This window comes from Theobroma cacao, chromosome 7 (genome assembly GCF_000208745.1).
Source record: "Theobroma cacao cultivar B97-61/B2 chromosome 7, Criollo_cocoa_genome_V2, whole genome shotgun sequence".
NCBI lineage: Eukaryota > Viridiplantae > Streptophyta > Magnoliopsida > Malvales > Malvaceae > Theobroma > Theobroma cacao.
The window spans coordinates 3349124-3370222 of record NC_030856.1 but is presented as its reverse complement, the minus strand read 5'-3'; the positions used below and the strand labels follow the sequence as shown (position 1 = coordinate 3370222).

The 21099-nt window shown below is 36.1% G+C and overlaps 3 protein-coding genes across 5 annotated transcripts; 1 reads left to right on the top strand and 2 right to left on the bottom strand.

Moving 5' to 3' along the window:
- Window positions 53–4864, top strand: LOC18593725 (disease resistance RPP13-like protein 4). Of its 3 annotated transcripts, XM_018124046.1 has the most exons (4): window positions 422–510; window positions 1053–1195; window positions 1306–1357; window positions 2041–4864. In XM_018124046.1, exon 4 carries the CDS (start codon window positions 2058–2060, stop codon window positions 4596–4598), a length of 2541 nt encoding a protein of 846 aa, XP_017979535.1. In that variant the 5' UTR covers window positions 422–510; window positions 1053–1195; window positions 1306–1357; window positions 2041–2057; the 3' UTR covers window positions 4599–4864. The 3 variants fall into 3 exon arrangements, with proteins under 3 accessions (XP_007021144.2, XP_007021141.2, XP_017979535.1); XM_007021079.2 differs by lacking the exon at window positions 1053–1195 and having other exon boundaries at window positions 419–510; XM_007021082.2 differs by lacking the exons at window positions 1053–1195; window positions 1306–1357 and having other exon boundaries at window positions 53–510.
- Window positions 5422–7664, bottom strand: LOC18593724 (multiple organellar RNA editing factor 9, chloroplastic). The gene is made up of 5 exons (XM_007021078.2): window positions 7242–7664; window positions 6239–6336; window positions 6088–6153; window positions 5815–5991; window positions 5422–5727 (listed from the first exon to the last, which is right to left on the bottom strand). Exons 1-4 carry the CDS (start codon window positions 7580–7582, stop codon window positions 5819–5821), a joined length of 678 nt encoding a protein of 225 aa, XP_007021140.2. The 5' UTR covers window positions 7583–7664; the 3' UTR covers window positions 5422–5727; window positions 5815–5818.
- Window positions 16906–19679, bottom strand: LOC18593723 (indole-3-acetic acid-amido synthetase GH3.6). The gene is made up of 3 exons (XM_007021077.2): window positions 19230–19679; window positions 17930–18858; window positions 16906–17828 (listed from the first exon to the last, which is right to left on the bottom strand). The coding sequence occupies exons 1-3, from the start codon at window positions 19550–19552 to the stop codon at window positions 17245–17247; spliced, it is 1836 nt and encodes a 611-aa protein (XP_007021139.2). The 5' UTR covers window positions 19553–19679; the 3' UTR covers window positions 16906–17244.

Here is a 21099-nt window from a genome sequence, read left to right as displayed (position 1 = left end):
ATTCTCTCTCTTGTATCATCTATCAATGTCTCTTATTCTCTCTCTCTCTCTCTCTCTCTCTCTCACTTTCTTTTTTCTCCTCCCTTTCCAAATCAAGGGAAAAGGAGAAGAACAACCCCCCGCTTTGAATTAAGCCTTTAGGCTAATGGAGACATGGTGTGACAGGGCTCTCAGTGGTCAAGGGTCCAGGGAGTGGGGAGAAATGAAAAAAAGGAAAAAAATGGTATTAGAAAGGGATGCCATGAGGGATGAAAGTGAATTAAGTTTACTTAGATTTAACTTAAGTTTAAGTTGTAGTAGATCAAACTCAAAGAATAATCAAACTTACTTCTTCAAGTTTAAGTTATAGTAAATTAAGTTTATCTTTACCTTGCTAGATGATAGAAAGGATTAGCTTTCCATTCCCACCAGAAAAAGAAACAAATAAAAAAAAAGAAAAAAGAAAAGAAATAAGGTTCTGGTCATTGGCAGATTCACAGGCTCACACCCATACCAACCTTTTTCAGCTTGGTAAGTCTCACATTCCCCTCTGTCTTATGTATTTTGTAATCCTTCTGCAAGTCTTTATTCTTTTGATTCAGGAGCTGATAATCTGACAAGTTTGCAGTCAGTCAACTTTCAATGTTATTCCAATGATAAATTCTGCTATAAAGATGATCACATGAAACAATTTGTGGTTGCAATTTTGTTACTGATATATAATTTCCTTTTGAAATGAGGATCAAAAAAGGTTTTAAGGAAACAAGATCAGTATGATCTTCTGAATTGCCAAGAAATGAGTTTCCAGGTTCTGTCAACAAGCAGGATTTAGTGGCAAATCTAGTGGTAGGACCCTAATCCCATTTACCCTGTTAATTGAATCAAAATTTAAAGGAAACGAGTAAGGATGATGGAAGATGACAGTCCACTATCCTATTCTGTAATCGGCTGTCATCAACTTTTCTCCTGTTTACACTAGAGAAAGCCTGGGATTGCCATTGGACTATGATCATTTTTAACATCATTTAATGTTAGTCTTAATTGACAATCATTTGAACTCGGATGGTGGATAGGAAAATAAAAAATGAGCAATTTCAAGGAAGAACAAGTTTTTTCAATGGTTTGTTTACCATATAAGACCTTAGATTGCAAGGTCCTTCCCTTCCAACATGAACTACCTCTCTCATCTGAGTCAAGCAACTCCCCTCAACTTCAGGTTTGATCCATGTTTTCAATGTCTCTTCAGATTTATCTTCATAGATATATTAACTTTTCACAAAGGTGATTGTTGATGTGTTTTCGTTCCCAAAACTTGATGTTTCTCAGGATTTGAAGTTCATAATCGTCGGATACTATAATATCTGAAAGAAACATCTGAGTAAGTCCTTGAATTTATCTTCATGTTCATGTTGTTTTCAATATTTCCTGTTTAATTGGTTATCAATTTGCTTCAATCCACAAACACTCAGATTTTCAGGATTTACTGTTCATACGGACTAGAGATAATCATAGAACCACTAAGAAACATCTGAGTAGGTATCTGAATGCTTCTGTTCATGTTGATGTTCTCCTCCTTTTTTTTTCCTGTGTTCTGAATTGCACTTAGAATTCCCTTCTTTCTCTGTTCTTCCTCCCCTTTCCACTTGCATCCGTTTAGCCTTTAGGAAAGGAGTTACGAAAAGGAGAGCAGGCCAAAGGGAGAAAGGATGAAAGAGATTTAGATAATGTTTATAACATGCTAACTAGAATCATGATCAAAATTGTCATTGGAAATTGAATCAAATAGGGTATAGAATGTTAATGTTTATGTGCGTTAAAAGATGCTACTCCACGAAGCAAATGATCAAAGTTATTGTTATCGATCTGAAACAAAGAAGGGATGGTGGTAAAGAGAAGGATGCAGGTAGGGGGGAGGGGACAGAATACTAACAGTAATGCGCCATAGATATTTTCAACTACTGAATAATTACATAGATAGAACTTACATCTTCAGCACGCCGATTAATTAAACATGATTTATCAGATTTGATGATATAAAATCTATAATGCTGGATTTTGCAGGTCAGCAACGGAAAAAGATGGCAGATGCTATCATAGAAGTTGTAGCAGGGAAGTTGATTGATGCACTGAAAGAGCATAGTGGTCGTGTGCTTGAATTTCGAAGCCAGTTCATGGAGCTGAAGACGCAGCTTGACCTGATGAAATCCTTTCTTGCTGATGCTAACAAGCTGAAAAGGAAGGAGGAAACCGTGAAGACAACTCTAAGCATGATCAGAGAATTGACTTATGATGCGGAGGATATACTGACAGATTGCTTACTTAGAGCTGAATACCAGGAAGAAGTTTTCCACTGCAACAATTTCCTCCATCGTAAGATGATCTTTCAGCATCGAACTGGGAAAAAGCTGAAAGAGATTAATGGACGGATAGAGAAGATGCAGAAGATCTTGAAAACCTATTTCAAGACAATTGGACAGCAGAGTGTCCATGATGATGGTGGCAGTATCGCTAGGAGGTGGACGTCACCAGCTTTTGATGAATCCAGCATAGTTGGTTTGGCAGAAGATACACAGAAGATTATAGGGTGGATTCTTCCTACGAAAAAACTGTTACACCAAGTTGGGATTGTGGGGATGGGGGGTTTGGGGAAAACAACCATAACCCAGAAGATCTACAACAATGATATGATCCTCGAGCGATTTGAGGAGAGGATTTGGGTGTCAATATCTCAGACTGTCAATGAGGAAGAGATCATGAAGACCATTCTGAAACAACTGGGAGAGGATACTTATGGACTGGATATGGGTCAAATGCTGCCAAAGATTAAAAATGCACTTGAAGGTAAGGACTATCTGATCGTGATGGATGATGTCTGGAGTGCTCATGGCTGGTGGGAAAGATTACTTGCTGGACTACCCAAGAGGCAGGGGCAGAGCAATGCTATAATAATCACTACACGGAAAGAAAGTGTTGCCACGGAGATGGGGGTGGAGAAAGCTCGAATTCACCAACCCCGAACTCTCAATGATGAAGAAAGCTGGGCCTTATTCTGTAGAATTGCATTTTCTTCAGAAAAGGAAGCAAAACAGCACTATGAGTTGGAAGAACTAGGGAAAGATATAGTGAAGAAATGCAGTGGACTTCCGCTAGCTATTAAGACAGTAGGAGGCTTGCTGAAATCAAAAACTCTGTCAACTGATGTTTGGAGACGGATTTACAACAATTTCCATGAGGAATTGGCCACTAGAGAAGGTGAAAGCTCAGTAATGGCTTCCTTACAATTGAGTTACGATGAGCTGCCTACTCGCCTGAAGCAGTGTCTATTATGTTTCTCCATCTATCCAGAGGACTCGGTGATAAGTGCTGAGCAGTTGGTTCATTGGTGGGTTGGAGAGGGTTTCGTCCAGGGAAAAGACACCAGAACAGCAATAGAATTAGCATTTGATTACCTGTCGGAGCTCATTGGTAGATGCCTTGTTGAAGTTGTCAAGCAGAGAGGTTTTGATGGAAGAGTCTATAGTTGCAAGATGCATGATCTTGTCAGAGACTTGACCATTAAAATTGCTAGAGAAGAGGCCTTTTGCAGCTTTGATGAACATGGCAAGCAAATACCTACTGTACGATCCAGGCGTTTGGGTGTTACAGGTGAAGAAGATATGAAATCACTGAATAGAAAATCGAAGCTCCGGGCTTTCCTGATGATGAGCAGCTCTTCAGTTGACTTTGATAGGACCATCCCACTGTTCAGAGTAAAGTCCCTCAGGGTGTTGGATTTCTCACAGAATAAGTTAGATAACATTCCCATTCAGAAACTACTGCGCTGGATCACCTCCCTTGAACGCCTAGTATATCTAAACCTAAGAGGAGTTGCTGCCCTTAAGGAACTGCCACAGTTAATCGGAGAGCTCCGAAACCTCCAGCTTTTGGTTTTAACTGGATGCAACAATCTACAGAAACTGCCCTCGTCGATCACAAATCTGCAGAAGTTAAATGTATTGGACATAGGGTACTGTCCTATCCAATATCTCCCTCAGGGGCTAGGGAGGCTCTCAAATCTTCAAGAGCTGTCAGGATTCACAGTACCAAGTGCAGCAGACAGGAATGGCTGTCGTTTAGGTGAGCTCCAAGGCCTGTCACAGCTTAAAGTGCTGCGAGTAAACATAAGCGAAGAAAGCGACATTGCAGAACAGGAACTGACTGTCCTGTCCCGCCTCAAACAACTAAAGGTTTTATCAATCAACACCGAAGGATGCGAGAAAGAGGAGATTTTCCGGAAACTAGATGCCTTGTCTCCTCCACCACATCTTGAGGAGCTGTACCTCAGGTATTACCGTGGTGTAACCACACCAATGTGGATAAATCCTGAGTCACTCCGTCAATTGCAGTATCTTTGTATTGAAAATGGAGACCTGCAATTCATGCACCCTAGCTTCGAGGGTGGCAAGACAGTCACTTGGAAGGTTGAAGGTCTTTGTCTCAAGTTCCTGGCGAGGCTACAGGTGGAGTGGGATTTGCTGCAGAATGTGATGCCGCGAATAAGATATGTGGAAGTTAGTCATTGTTACATGTTGAAATCGTTTCCTTGCAACATTGAAAAGCTAGGAGTTTGGAGGAAATGACAGAAGAGAACTAAAGTGTTGCATTAAGTAGTATTACACAGCCAAGCTTGCAGAGTCTTTCACTCTTGAAGATGGGGACGTGATCGTCGTGCCCAAGGCTTACAAGTTCTTCTAAGTCTGAGTTTTTTTTTTAACAGAAAGCAGCTGTTATATCATCAAATAATCTGCAGAAATTAGTATCTTATTAAAGCTTACTTACGGATTTGAATGTACCAATAATTTTCAAAATCTATGAAACGAGTCGCAATGTTCTTTTTCCCCCTTCATTTGGATAGAACTGTTTGGTATAGTTAACTTCGATTGACTATTTACCTTTCCTTTGAAACTATATGAAAATGTGTGGAAGTAGGCCTTTAAACTGTAATCACTAACGCAAATAACACAAAACATCAACCTTCAGCTTGTCATTGTCATTTGTGTCAATGCCAAAAGGCTCAAAACTACTCAGTGCCAAGCAATGATCCCGAAATAACTCCTTAAATTAGTTAGTTAACATAGTGAACTGATGATATAACTCGTTTTAAGTCCACAGAATGATAGAGAATAATCATATTGTTATTCAACAATGTAGGAAATTTGGTTTTAGCAAGATTCTACTCGTACAATGAAAGCTCAAACACCTAGCTTTTGGTTCACGAGTACTAGATTTCAAGATTGGTTACATGAATATATCCCACATTCATCAATTAATACATAAATCAAGGCTTTCTGCATAGAAGTTCATAGCGTTTTGTCAAACTGTGTTTATATCTAAGTGCTCTGCATGCCCTCATATACACAAAGTTGGCCAAGACAAAGGCAACGGGAAACCAAAGCAAGCACATATAACCAAAATCCATCTGATTACCAAAAGGTCAACTGCATCCATATAGCTCAAAGTTACACGGAAATAGATCTGATGTGAGATCAAAGATAACATGTTTGCTAACATACTTCTTAATCGACAATGTTTTAAATAATAAAATCATATAGGTCTAATTCAGTTCGCATAAAACTACCACAAAGGCTTTACAAGGGAAAATTTATAGAACAGATATATGCTACCCCAGAACAAGTGTTCCAATAACATGCAGAGTAGTGATATCAGCTTGCCAAGTAGCAATCATCCTTGCAGTGAAACATTTATTAACTGTCAACAAAAGAAAATAAGTTGTCAGATAAAAATTAAACTTTAGACCACATAACAAACAGGAGTATAAAAAGGCGTTTCTGGTACCTTGTCAAGATGATGATTCTGACTGATTTGCTGCTTGCTTTGGTCTGAACTGTCCAGCAGGAGGACCATCTTTTCGTCTTTCATATCTTCTGTTCACATATTTTGATTCTTTTCTTGGCTTTGGTTGATAAGTAGGGTATTTGCAGGGAATTATTTCGCCATTGATATATTTATCACCTAAAACATGCAAAAGCACATTATATGACCATAATATAGGGTCTGGTAAAAACAAAAGATTTCTTTGCATGACTAAAGTTAATATGCCCAACCAACCTCCATAATCTTTATTTTTGACATCTATGTAGGAATCAGGCAGCACCCACAGAACTCCAGGCAATCCTACACCCAAAAGAATAGAAATTCATTCTTAAGTCACAAATAACAACATAGTTTAAACAAACAAGTTCCTGATAAATCTACTTACCCTTAAACTTTTCAGAGGTTTCTTCTGATACAGTACATTGGAACCCTGTATATGTAGTGGTGCTAAAAGCATACATGTTCTTCTTTGCTTCTTCCATGCTGTGATAAAGAAGAAAAAAATCATCTCTAAGGGTCCTTTATTACAATTACTAGATACACATGTACTGATGGAAATGGTGCTTATCGTATGTTAAATTATTACACATAACAGGCTCTTAATGATTAAACACATGGACAAAGAAATGCAGATCTCATGTTCATAACTAAGAAAGGCTTGTTCATGATATCTGGCATTGAACAAGACAGCAGACGGCCAGAAAAAGAGACATATGAGTTGTGAGCTTCACTGATATATATAAATGCAGCTCAAACAAACCAGTTATGCTCGTGAGTTCTTGACAATAACTAATTCTATCACAAAGCTGAGTCAGCAGATTCAGGTAAACAGATATATTTCTAGCCCAAGCCAAAGATTCTGCCCTAACTAGCTTCAATTTCTAAGAATAAACTGTTATAATGAGGTCTCAAAGGCTTTAGATAAACCAGATGAATTGCAAAGGGCCAACTCTTTTCCTCTTTACTCTATGCGAGACTTCATTGGCAACTACTAATTAGGGTCATTCAAATGCTTGTAAGCAATGTATTTTTCAATCTTATTTCTTTCATTTAACTCAAGGCTCCATCATAACTTCTCAAACAATTAGATACATAACTATAATAAACTCCGGACCTTAAACTCACTACAACTATTAAACAAAGGAATTCACTTTCTATATATCATAAAGAACCTAAAACACTTACATCATAAAAGAAAGCAAAAACCACAAACAATCTCACCAAAATTTGACATTCCCAAAGGCAACAAAAGCAAATCCAGAAAACACGAAAAGAGGAGTTTTCAAACACTTCATAAAAGACCAAGCAGAACCCACAAAAAGTTACATCAAAATTCCATACCTTTCAGTCTTTTTTCAACAAAACAAAAGAATCCCACAAAGTCTCACCTGCCAAGGACAGTAGCAAGAGTGTTAAGATATGTCTCAATCATTTGCTCTCTTGTAGGCGCAGGGTCTTTAGGGAACTCCATAACAATAAGCCAATGATTATAATCACATCCAGGCAACATTATCGTTTCCCTCGGCTCATTGCTGCTGCTCCTCTTGGGTGAATAGTCACTGTCAAGTGCTGCAGCTTTGACGGAACGAGGAAGACGAGCTGATGTTGAAGGAAGGTGATGAGTCAGTGAGTTGACTCGGAGAGAAAGAGGTGGGGTGGGTTGGAGACGAGTTGAAAGGAAGGGTTTGGGGCGTAGAAGGAGAGAAGAAGGGTTTAAGAGACTTGCCATTGGAAGTGTCAGCCAGAGAGAGGGCGAGGAGAAGAGATTAGATTGTGATATTTTCTGGACTTTGAAGTAAAATGTTACAAGGTTTGAAGGCTTTAAGGAAGTTGATATCAGTATTTGAGTTTGGGCTCAAACAAAGAGCCTGGGCTAAGAATAAAAATTTGAGTTTGTGTCAATTGTTTTTGTGGGCTTAAAATCTAAAATTCATAAATTTGAATTGTAATAGTTCCTGATTATTTATTTTATATTTATTATCCGAATTCATCTCCAACTTAAATGGATAATATGCATACTTTATATAATTGGATTGGATAACGACGAATACATCTTTATAGGGTACCCATTACCATCCCTCACTCGTGAGGAGCCTTGATTTAGCTACTTCAGCTTCTGCTCAAATTCTGTAATCTTTGAAATCTTTGCATTAAGGTACATGACATTCTTGCTTGTACTTACTCGACAATGACATTAACAAAAAGATGCTATTTCTGGTTCCAGAAACTGTACTAACATATTCATTAATGATGTAGATAGTAAATCAGTTCCATAATTGATCTCCTTGGGCCTAAAGGAGAATTGGGTCTTACAACCTGATTATCCAGTGTTACTATCAATTCTCATTTTCACATGTTCTTGGGTCCTCTCTGAAAAATTTGAGTTTGCTAAAATCTACACTAAAATGATGTTCTGTTGATCACCTTGCGGAATTCAAGCTACTTTTACTGGTGACAGAAGAAGCTTAGAAATAAGTAACAGATGCATATGTCACATAGAATTATGCATGAGTTTTTGCTACATGCAAGTGCATTACAGCCTGAACTTTATTTAGATTTGGTATGCCTCAGGACTTGGTTTCAATTCCTGGCTAGAGGACTTTTGCTCTTGCTGATACTCTGATTTGAAATATAAGTCAAATGCTGTGAAAACTGGAGCAGCAAACTGTTATCCTAAAATTTTGGGTCAGAGTGGAACTTCATTTTAATGAATGTGCTAGAATGCTTCAGATGCAAAGACATGCATTTGAAGCTATATTCTGGTTCATTACTGTTTTCTTCACCTAGCAGCAGAATAATGGCATTGTAACCTTTTTCATGTTGAATTCTAATCCCAATTATGTCCTGTTTCATGTCAATGGTTAAAAAATAGAGTTTCCTTGTGACCTTTTGAAGCTAGTTTCACTTCTTTTCCCATTATTTACTACATAACTGGATTGTACTGGTCAGATGAAGAAAGAAATGGAACCAAGAAAGAGGTGAAACTTAAGTCACTTGGAGTATGGTCAAGAATGGAGCAACTTGGCCAAGGTAAGGCCAAGCCATGAAAGTGGGCTTAACTGAAGCTTCCTGGGGCTATGGCCCAACTTGAGGAATTCTTCCAAGAAGAATTTGTTGGAATGATTCTCCAAACTATTTGACATCTAAGCAGACACACATCATTATTGAAAATAACAGATTTGAAATATCAGCAACTCCTCAACCACTTTTGGCCCATTCCTCCTCTTCTTCAAATGCAAAATTATTTTTTTAACTAGCAGTCAGTGATGGAAGCTTGAAAACAGTGTCAAAATCAACTTGTTTAAGTAACCAGAGTAGTTAGTGGGAGATAGCAGATAAGAAGACAATATTATAAAGCTAGCTCAAAGAGTGGTTTAGTTGACTTTTTATTATTATTATTATTATTATTATCATCATCACTGATCTCAATGGGGTAGACATTCAAACATGTTTGGGCATATTGTATATCATTTGATTTAGTCTTTTCCATGTATTTGAAGATGAAACCTGCTGGTTCTGTTAGAGAAGAAGGCTGTTTAATCGGTTGAAATATTAGCAGTGTTAGATGGTAGGAAGACATGGACACAGAAAGAAAGGAAGGCTGTTTAATCAGTTGAGTTTAGCAGTGTTAGATGGTAGGAAGACATGGACATATACTTCTTAACATAACCCAACATCAGAATATAGTTGAATAATCATTGCTGAGACAAAAAAACCCCTAGGATTTTAGCAGTTAAGAAAAGCCTAAAAAACCAAGAAAAAAGAGAAGGGTCTTTGAAAATTGAGGGGTGGTTTAAGGGTCATATTACAACTTGCCATAGATTCAAACTTGAAAATAATGTCAAGTGTTGTTATCTTTGTTCCAAAGTCTCAGACATCACCTTGAAAAGTTGCACATGATACCTTGTAAAGAACTCCAAGAAAAAAGAAAATTATCTTTTCCCAGTCTTGAACTTGATTGAATGCTGACTCCACCAACTGAGATTACTGCAATTCCTTTATAAATTCTGAAAGAAAAGGTATATACCCTCTCTCTGCTTATTAAACAATGTTTCCAAGCAGCTATCAATGATGCAAATTCCAGTTTTTCAAAGCTTCTGCATGAATAGTGTGGTTCCAATATATACATACAGTCAATTCAGATTGCAGACCGGAAAGAGTATTTTAAGGCTTTTTGCATGAATAATGCGCCTCAGGTGGCCATAGTTAATTCATGCAGGCTGTCCAAGTGTCTATTTCACAACAAAAAAGTCCGAAAATTCTCCCATAAATTAACATAAATCCATCTTTATCAGCTTCTTCTTTTTTTTTTTCTCTCATTCAACCTCAGCAATCAACATCACAAACCCTTGTAATTATCCTGGGGTTTTGTTAAATTCAACAATGCTAGATGTTAGGAGAACATTAGACAAGAACTTCTGACCAGACTGAACCAGATAATACTGAGTAAAACTGCAACCTTGTCCCTCTAGGATTGGTATTCAATAAACAAATTTCAGCAAGGAGTACAAGTAGAATTAAGGGAATCTTTCAAAGTTTTATACTAACTCAACAAACCAAACCTTGTCTTGACCTTAAATCAGGTAGTTGCTTGACCAAAAGAAAGTTTCCCAAATTAGGGAGCTGCTCCTGTCATCTTTTCATCACCTTCAATTATATAGGGCAAATGTTTTTTGTTTACTTTGTTGGTATGAGTTTGACACCATTACCAGACCTTAAAACTACTACTATCCAAACTTGTTGACAATTATTTGCACATGAAGTTGCATGAGTGGGAGAAGGACAATTATCAGACAGGGATCGGATCAGAATCAAGAGTGCTGTTCAACTCACGTCATCTAATGTACAAACAACACGTTACGTAATTTTCATGTCGAACATAAAACGATTACGACATTTGTAATACATTATTAATGTACCAAGATAGTTACAAATTGGCCAAGAGTGGCCAATAATTAATGATATTGCTATCTATTTAAATTGGAAACGAAATAAACCTAAAAAAGAAAAATATGAATTAATCATTCAGATTGAACAAGACCAGACAGTAACCACAGTTTCATGGTGGAATGTTATCAATCAATCAGCTTTACCACAAACTGTGTATGACAATGTTTTTGGGCCAGCATGTTGGGCCTGTAGCAAGGGGCCCAAGGGGGAACTAAGGCAGATATCCCTCACGTGTGGGTGGGGTTTTTTGGGACAGTCAAAGGCCATAAGCTATGGGGCCACACGTGTTATTGTCTGATGACGTGTCATATCGATGATGGCCACGTGTGAGGTGACGTCAAATAGGTACCTCCACAAACCATCCGACATGGCCATAGTCACCATTTCACGTGAATTTTGGGCCAACTTAGGTCTTTTTTATAATTTTTTTTTTTGTATTTTTTTTGTCTTAGTGGAATGGCTCTTAATTAGGGTTTACCTAATGAGTAATACTACAAAATTTTAGTCACAACATGATGCCCATTTTTGAGGGGTCCTCTTTGGAAAATCTATTGTCTCTACTTTTGACCAAATTGTTTCATTTTCTAAATTAAAAAAATCCAAACATCTTAAATTTGTTATATAAAATCAAACGTATATGTGAATACAGTTGGCGAGAACAATTTCGAATTTTTAATTTAAAATTTTTTTAATGAAATTGTCTACTTTGAGAATAAATTTTTAGACAAGGAATTGATTCTATTATTGTACTTTGTAAATTAGCTCTCCTACTTGCATTATTCAAAGCTATCATCTCACCATTTTTCCATGTAATCCATTGACATTTTCCTAGATATGCATGTATCTTATTTCCGACAACAATTTGAACCAAAAATCGACTATACAATTTGGCAGGATTATGAATAGAAATCAAAGAACTCTATAAATAAATTTTACCCTTTTTTCAATTATATATTTAGAACATAATCAATCATATTTAATCACAAAATTTGCATAGTCATAAGAGAAAAAGTTTGGGATTTTGATACCATTCATAGTTTTGAGAGTGTGCCTCTCTCTCTCTCTGTGATATTATTATTAAGATTGATATTCAATCCGACATCCTTTGCTTTATTATTTGTTATAAAATTTCATTGTCCACATATCAAATCATCTTTTGATTCATAATCAGCATCAATTAAACCATTGTTGGATTAATTTGTCCCTCAAAAGCAAAACCTCTACTTTTTTCCCTATAAAGCTTCTTTCCCTTTGTAAACATTTCTCCGATCTGTCAATCACTCTCAACTCTACAATTTAGTTTCCTACCATTGTTTTTTAATTCATAATTTTGGGCATTTGAGATGTTAATTTTAGAGGAATGAAGGATCAAAGACGAGTTTGGAATTTTACCTTAAAAGTGTCTAAAGGGTAATTATATTATATATTTCAAATTTTATACATATAATAATAAAAAAAATTAAAAACTCAAAAATGATAATCACCACCCAATGACAAATTCAGAATTATGCATGAAAGGTGACTAAAAAATAATTATAAAATAATCATATTATATATATTAAGAGTTATACATAAAATAATAAAAAATAAATAAAAATTAAAAAATAACGACTATCACCACTAGCAACTTTTTATCTTCGCCCTTACCACCACCTCCTACGACCAACTTGATTATGTCATTGTGGAGGATTATTATACTATTTTAGCTCATTGGGCATCTATAGAAAAGCAAGGGGGAATCAAATGAAGATTATTATACCCGAACTAAAGAGCAATAGAGTGGTCTGTGTTCATTAAGCATGAGTTCATCATGCTCTTTGCTTCCAATCTTAGAAGGTTAACAATTAAGAAACTTTCACTACCTTGTGAATATATGGAGGTAGAATATGCTACAATTATTTTTAAATTGGATTAGCTCATGTCCAAATTGGTATTTTCCAACTTTAATTCAATAGAATCACTCAACTTAATCTTAAATTGGATAAAAAGAATATTAATATTTTGAATTAGAAACACGTTTAAGTAACGAAAATTAAGTATTCAGCAGCATCAAAATCATTTTAGAAAGTGCTTTTCGTAGAAGTGCATCTTCTGTTTGGAATCGAACAAAAACTCTATAAATAAAAAAATCAAAATTATAAGAGCATCAGTATCATCCTTTGAGACCTTTATATCAAGCATTTCTTTTTTCTCAATTTATTTGAATTTTATTTCAATAAGTTATCCAATTCACTCCTGTTAAAGTAAAAATAAAAAAAAATTAAAATTTAAATGTACTTATTTTAAGATTCAAGCAAAGATATTCTCAATTAATACTTTAAAAATAATTTGCCCTAAGACCACCAAAATCCAACAGTTTTAATTCCACCTAGTCACTTCCAACCATATCAAAATCTTCAAATCGAACGGCTAGCATTGCGTCTGATTTTTTTATATATATCCTCATGGGGCCAACGAAAAGCTGAACATCCCCACGTGGATTTCTGTGCTCTGATTGGTGTCAACAACAAGAGGGCGGCCCCACCCAAAAGGACCCCTTGTTTAGTACGTCTGGTCAACGGTTATTGCTTGCCACGTGGCTGCATTCTGAGAAGGGTCCCCACGTCAAATATTATTTTTTAACTCAAAATTTAATTCCAAAAATTTCCCCGGATTCTACGCTTCTCCAGAACCGTGATCTGCATGGACTTTTGGGTCCCACCTTGCCACGTGGACCCTACGGGCAACGGTACACGTGGCTTTGTCTCTCCTTTTGATCTTTTCAAGTCCTCCTCGCCGATTTATCAAACTGCTGATCATTCTATAGATTTTGGGTTTCGATTCCTTTGTGCCCATGCTACCTATCTTCAACGATATCTAATTAAAATTATATTAAAGAAAAATATTGCATTTCACCCAATTTTATTAAGAAAATATTCATCAATATAAATTTAAAATTAAATATTTCATAAAAAAATTAAGGAATTTATATCAATATTTTCCTTTATAAAAATTCATTTCATTAATTAAAATCAGACAAATTTAAATCGAATCTTTTTTTTTAAAAAAAATTATGAAGGTTTTTAGTGTTGGGTTTTTTCTTATTTGAAGTTAGTATATGGTTTTTGTCATAAAAGTGTTGAATTCCATTTCTATATAATAAATATTCAAAGCAAACATGGGAGATTAAAATTGCTCAATAATCAAAATATCCTAAAATGGGAACATTGTCATTTGAGTAAGATAATTAAGGAAATCTTGTTGCATGCTAGAGTTTTCTCCATTGAGTAATATTTAAACATGGGGTTAATTCACCCTTAATTAAAAATAAGTCACTAGCAAAAGAAAAAAGGTGGGGTTGTCTTTCATAGTCATAAAAGAAAGGCCGAAAAACAAAGAGATAATGTTCAAGCATGTGACTGTGGCAAAAAGATATTTGTCCTTCGTCTTTAACTTTTGCTCTTTAAAGGGTTGGTTTTGGGCTTTCCTAATGGAGTAAGTACCCCCCCTCCATCGATCCCCCTGCCTTGTTTGCAATCACCCACCCATCCCATGCTTAACTCTTTTCATTAATGAATGATCACTTCAATAATTTATGTCAAAGTACCATTTCATTTCTTTCCCCTCCCCACTACATGAGAATCATAGGTGAAAGTTGCTTTCAAATGTCTTGTTTAAGGAATGGATTGTTAGCCCCCCTACCTAGATATCGACCTTATCACTGATATGTGATACCAAAAGGAAAATTTGATGTACAAACATTATGTTGGTGAAGTGACCCCTATTTGACAAGAAGCTTTTGTTTTAAGATGGGATAAAGCAGTGGGATAAGGGGAGGATAGCATGTATAAATTGGCAAATGAAGGCATTTAATAGTGGGAAAAGCTTAGTCCTCAACCTTGCATTATAGAGGCAACAAAGATGCTATGATTTATGGGACACTTTCTGCTTACCTCATTTGTTACTTCCTCGAAAGAAATTTCACCCACAACTTTAGGGACTTGTCCTAAAGAAGGTCAATTCTTCAATTATTCCCATTTTGTATGATTCAAAATTTTAGGGAGAAATCTTTGAACTAAAAATGTTTTAGTTATAAGGGGAACCAGCACCTTTGGCATTTTATATATTTTAACAATTGGTTTTGTGCCCAAGGGTCACAATCTTTGCCCAATTCAGCTAATCAAGGCACTTGCATACACAAGATAAACCAAAGTTTCATCACCATTGTGGCTTGTTCACTAACTTGGATAATGTGCTGAAATTGGTACATGAGAAACAAAGTCAACTTGGCTATCTCAAAGGTGAAAATGATTGAATAGGGAGCAGAGGTTTCTTGGCGTACACAATCCTAAACCCATTAAAGTCAAACAGTTGGAGTAAAATAAGTTTTAAGTTATGATTAAGGGTAGGCTTGTTTCTCTTCATTAATTTGACTTTAAATTCTGCTTAACTGTTTATCATGCTTAGGTAGAGTTACCATGCATTAAATTAAGAGCTTCTTGTTCCTTTTAATTTATACAAGAACACCTAATCTCACATTAGCAAAGGTCCAATCAAGACCTGAAAAATGCCTCCACTTTCTAATAGAAAGCTTCAACATCAATATACATCACCATCTATTGTACATTGAAGAAAGAAACCACAAAATTTAGTTGAGTTGATAAAGTGATTGCAACCTTAATGTGTCCTGTTGAAAACCCCTAAAAGTAAAAAAAATTTCCCATATTTATTTATCATTATTATTATTATTGTTATCCACAATTCAAAGCCTAAAACAATTAAAGCAGTCATTCACATGTGACATAAACATAAGTAAAAATACATTTGTTAAGAACATATTGGTGGGATTTTTGAGTGGAGAAATCTTTGAGGCAATGGTGCTCAAAGAAAATCAGTAAAGAAATCATGAGATTTTCCAACACATTCTGAACATGGCAACAGTGCCTTGCACCACAGCAATGAACCAACAGACACACAGAAAAAGAAAAGGCAGAGAAAGAAAAGACCTTATCTTCTCTTCATTCACTTTCAATGCTTTTCATTTCTTTTAGAAAAAATGGCTTTTATCTGAAAGCTGAAAAAACTGTCTCGTTTCTTATTTTTTTTTTCTGGGGTTTATGTCTGGTGACTCTGCTATTAATTGTCTGTCTGGATCCTCAAATTGTTCTGTGAAAAAACAAAACTGCTTTTGTTTGTTTACTCAGACAATGGCACTGGCAAAGGGAACAGCCTCTGATTCTACCTTATCTCTCCCAGCCACTTTAAAACAAAAGTTGGTGCCCGATCAGCAGTTGTTGTCTTCGAGTTCTTTCTTGACCCCTTTGTATGAATTCCTGGCCAATTTTATGGCCGGAAACAGAAATTGTAGGGGCCAAGTGACACACTTCATACAGGTGGCTTACATTGACATTGTTTTTAATATAAACATTGAATTTTGTCACATTCCTTTTAAATATATCTTTAAAACTTTGGCTTCATGGGAAAATATCATGGATGGTATTCAATAAAATATTGTGCTTGGCCAATTGGAAAATGGCGTTGGGAAGTTGGATATCCTTGAAGATGAGTTCTTGTATACTAGTTTCAGTCTCAGCAATCGCTGGGGTTAAAAAAACCATTAATGAGTGGTGATGTGATGTGATGAACATTGAGCAAGGAGCTAATTGAGTTTAAGAGAATAATTCTAAATCAAAGCCTAATCTTCTAGGATTATGCATGTAATTGATGCTAATAGGGTCTGTCATTAAAAGCTGGAATCATCTTTTGACAGATTTTGATTCTCTTTTTGGTCCACTGAAAAAAGGGTATGATTGTTTCTTTATTTATAACTAGGTTACTATACTTGGCTTGCAGAGTTATTAGATTCCAGGAGATGGGCCTTGAACTTTTCAGATTGTGGTTTTGTTGGTCATTTGAGCAATCAAAGACAACAGTTTAGTTTACAATTACTAAGAGTTAATGGATAAACACAATCGAAAAAAGTTGGTGTGCTTTTTCTTTTCTTGAAAATAATGGAAAAGAATAGATGTTTATGGTAGTTGTCTTTCTTGTTTGCCGTTTTAGTAAATGGCCCATGAGACTTCAGTGGGCAGGATTCCTGGCTGGAATTAAGAACCAAATTCCCATAAAATGTGATGATTATCTATAGATAGAACAGCTAAACAAAAGAAAAGAGAATTTCTTTTTTTTTTTGCTTGGAAGAGCTTTCCTTGAAACATGAACCGTTTTTGTACATGGCTAAATCAAAAGTCCCTATGCATATTGAACAACAGCAAAAAAAAAAAAAAAAGAGTTGAAAGAAAAAGAAATGTAAAAACATTGAGGGGAGGAGGGAAGGAGGGGGGGGGGGGGGGTGGTTTATCCTAGAATGGGTCCATTAACTTTTCCCTAAGATGATCACAAAAACAGTTCTTGTGAACTTCCAATTAAAGTTACCAATTAAGAGTTCCCTCCATTTCCCCTTCAGTTCATGTTCCATTGCTTGCGTCCAGGCAACCATTTGGGGCATTTAGGACTGAAGTAACTGGACACAGCCCTGGAGTTCAAAAGCTCAACAATGGGAGCAAATTTCACGCATCTTGGAGTCTTGTACTGGTTTATTGATGCACCCAAGCTAATGGCATAGTCCATCAGCTTGTCAAATGTCCCTGGCTCAACAATCTTGATCTCTAGAGGTCCAATTGATTTGTCACATACACGCCCCTGGCGGTAAACACTATTGAGAGACTCTTCAATGGTCAAGCAACAGTCCTCAAAAACTGATGGAGGAATTGGGGTGGTGCCATTGAGGCTAAGTTCCCAGTACAGCACATAGTGGCCTGGAATTGTAGTGGTATCTGCATAACTAGTGTACTCAGCCAATGTTGCATCAAATGGCAGCAAATGGTTCACTGCATTCTTGACAGCATGTTGAAGTTCAACCTCATCGGTCTTATCTGAGTCAATGCTCAAAACCACATTTTTCCTGCATATGAAATTGAATTGTGGTGCCTTGTTCTTGAACCCTGCTACCCTTAGCACATCACCAACTCTATAACGGTAAAGTCCTGCAAAAATATTGGTTTTAACAATGAGTCTCAGTAGATATGGACAAGTAAAACTATACTAAATTTCTTAAAATGTTAACTGGATCCATGTAGCTGAGTACCTGCATAAGTGGTGACAACAAGCTCGTATTCTTGGCCAAGCTTAACATCAACAAGATCAACCAATTGTTGTTGCTCTTTCTCATTGAGAGATTTGGGCACAGAAATAGAATTAGTGACCCCATTGTTCCTGTGAACTGGCAAGAACTCAAAATAGGCCATGGTGGGAATGAGAGTGTAGGAAACTTCACTTGGCTTGCAAAGAGGCTTCAGGTTGACACCAAAGTAGCATTCACTAGATGCATACATAGTGCAGACGAGAGGGAGGCCATTGCTATAGTAATCAAGAGTGGGAATATACTGTGACATGGTCCCAGTCACAATCACATCCACATACTTTGTATTAGGCCATAACCTTGTTATGATCCCTTGCCACGAATCTTTGCTACACTCAGCCTCAATGAAATCAGCAAGTTTAGGGTCAGGTTTCAGGATTTTCATGACAGCCTCTCTGACAGGTTGGTCTGTGATTTGGGCATCAACGGTTCCGGCTCTTATATCCTTGCAAAGGAGAGGCCAATGTTTTTCAAGAAACCTGATGGCCCTGATGAAGCCAGAGGCAAAAACAGCTCCCACCCTGAGAACTTCTTTGTGTTGGCAAAGTCCACAGAGCATTTGAGAGTACATGCTTTGGTAAGAATCGGGACAAAGAATGGTTTCATTTGGGCTAGTGTAGTTTGTGTAAGGGTCATAAGGCCTATCTTTGAAATGGCTGCTTTTGTAATAGCTAGTGAGAACTGGGCGTGCCACAAGGCCACTAGGGGTTTTAGCCTCGGATTTTATAAACAAAAAGTACATTCCTTTGCCTTTGTCTAGACCAGGAACAAATTGGCTCATAACAGGCATCAATAGGCTATAGAGCAGTGACCTCCTCCCTAACTCCTCTTCAATTGTTGGCATCAACTTTCTCTCTCCACCTGATGTCCCAGAGCTGAAGAACAAACCAAAACCACCCATTTAGCCAAGATCCAGCTAAAAAAAAGCCAAAGAAACCAGAAATTTATATTGACTGTTAAAGTGTAATGAAGACAAGAAACAATAATGACGGTTAAAGTAGTATAACCGAGTTTAACAATTTGTAACTGTTGGAGGTGTCCATAGGACTCCATACCATTAACAGTCATTATTATTATTATTATTTGCTTCTTTAAACGAAAAACAACTCAAAAAGTCCAAAAAAAGAAATTCATTGTTGTACATGAAAAACAGGAACTCTGAGATCAGGGGAAGTAAGCTGCCATTAGAAAAACTGAAATTCAACATGTATAAAGCAAAGGGTTGTTTCATTTTTGTTATCCTGACCTTGTCAAGAACTCTGAAATGGGCTTAGAACAAAGGATTGGGGAGGTATCACCATTGGCAATACGGTCAATATGAAGCTGGATATCCTCATAGGTGATGACAGGCATGACTTTCTTGAAAGTCTCTCGATCAGTGTGACCGTTGAGGCCATGTCTTTGCAAGTACTCGACATGAGCATTGCGTGAAAGGATCTCTTCCAGGACTTTCTTCTGAACTCCATCAGCGTTTGAAGTTACATCCTCAATGAACTGAAGGGTCTTCTTGTTCTTCAGTTCCAGGCTGTAATCTGTTGGCTTCTGTGTGTTCTTTGGCGCTTCTGGCATGTTGCTTGTGTTATGGGAAAATGAGAAAGCCTTTCAAAGAAACAAGAAGAGAGAAAAAAATAAAAAACCAAGAGAGAGGTGCTCAACACAAACAGAGCTGGAAAGTCTTTCTTTGCTTTTGGTTTTGGTGTGAAGGAAAAAGAAGAAAGAGCTTGGGTATATATAGAGGGAGAAATGAAGTTGGCTAAGCTTTCCATAGTGTAGATTAGGGAGTAGTAACAATGGATACTAGGAGGGATAAAAGGTAAGCCCGCAGTAAAATCACCGATTACAGTCGCGCTTGTACCGCGGGTGTCTCACAAAATACCGGCAGCCATCTCCCTTTATTTAGTTTAATCACTTGGAATTCCCGGTTAATGGATTACGGCGTTTACCTTCAATTTCTCGCGACACATTATGTCTATATCTCCCTTGAAAAGATAAAAACGAAACTTTGAGAGAAATAATTCTGTGTGTTTGACGTGTACGGTAAATAATTGGATTTTTTTTCCCTTTTTTAAATTAAATTTTCTTGTTGAAGTATCCAAATGGGACCAGCCAGCTGGCTGCCAAACTTGATAGGTTGACACGTGTACGAATGGGAGTTCAGTGCCTTCACGTCGTTTATTTTCATTAGGATTCTAGTCGCCCTCCTTCCTCGGCAAATACTCGGCTTCTTTATATATATATATATATATATATATATATATATATATATATATATATGTATGTATAGTATAATTTGGTATTTTTGAAATTTCACTTTTAATTTTTTTTGAGATTTCAAGTATTTAGAATTAACTCAAATAATAAGATTTGAGTACAAATTTAAATCTAAACCATAATATTCTCTTTATATAAAAAAACCCGATATATTAACTATTTATTACATATCCATCCGAAAATTAAAATAAAAAGAAATATAACGCTTGTATTAACTATGTATAGTTGTGGTTTTTGATTTACATTTATTATGAACTACAAATATATTTTTAATACATATATAAGTCAATGATTCATATTTCATATTATTTTAAAATTTTATTGAGTAAAATATTGTAACATTTATATGAAATTTTTTGATTAATAAAAACATAATTCATATGACATTAAATGTATGGCCCCCTCTAGTGGATTGTAGAAAATCTTATAGGAGTTTGACTTGGTATTTAAGTAGCCATCTTTTATATTGAGAGAAAATAACAAGTGTAAAATTAATTATATATATAGTCCATAAAGTTATTATACATATATATCCAGATGTTAAATATGAGAGAAACATTGATAATTTATGTATTATGTTGAGAACCAAAATAGCATAAAATAGACTTATTTTTCCCTTTCTATAAAAGTGATTCGGTTTCATTCGCTTGGTTGCATTCAATTTTTTAACTTAATAGTAAGTGCATATATCTTATATTAAAAATTTTAGGTTTTAATCTCACTTTTCAAATACAAAAGAAACGTAAAGTTACTTTGTTTTCGTAAGTGAACTAGGAGTGATCATTGATTGGTTTGAGTCGTGTTCGAGCTAGACTTATCCAATCTTCTTTTTTAAAAGTCAAACT

What these genes read in the sequence shown, in the direction of transcription:
- LOC18593724 (XM_007021078.2), bottom strand. Translation starts at nt 7,582, where the DNA reads ATGGCAAGTCTCTTAAACCCTTCTTCTCTCCTTCTACGCCCCAAACCC. An exon ending in AACCTCTGAAAAGTTTAAGG is followed by an intron (nt 6,154 to 6,238) that starts GTAAGTAGATTT and finishes TTTTGGGTGTAG; the next exon opens with GATTGCCTGGAGTTCTGTGG. An exon ending in CAAAAATAAAGATTATGGAG is followed by an intron (nt 5,992 to 6,087) that starts GTTGGTTGGGCA and finishes TGCATGTTTTAG; the next exon opens with GTGATAAATATATCAATGGC.
- LOC18593723 (XM_007021077.2), bottom strand. Translation starts at nt 19,552, where the DNA reads ATGCCAGAAGCGCCAAAGAACACACAGAAGCCAACAGATTACAGCCTG. An exon ending in ATTTCAGAGTTCTTGACAAG is followed by an intron (nt 18,859 to 19,229) that starts GTCAGGATAACA and finishes TTTGTTCTTCAG; the next exon opens with CTCTGGGACATCAGGTGGAG. An exon ending in TGTTGTCACCACTTATGCAG is followed by an intron (nt 17,829 to 17,929) that starts GTACTCAGCTAC and finishes ATATTTTTGCAG; the next exon opens with GACTTTACCGTTATAGAGTT.
- LOC18593725 (XM_007021082.2), top strand. Translation starts at nt 378, where the DNA reads ATGATAGAAAGGATTAGCTTTCCATTCCCACCAGAAAAAGAAACAAAT. An exon ending in TACCAACCTTTTTCAGCTTG is followed by an intron (nt 511 to 2,040) that starts GTAAGTCTCACA and finishes TGGATTTTGCAG; the next exon opens with GTCAGCAACGGAAAAAGATG.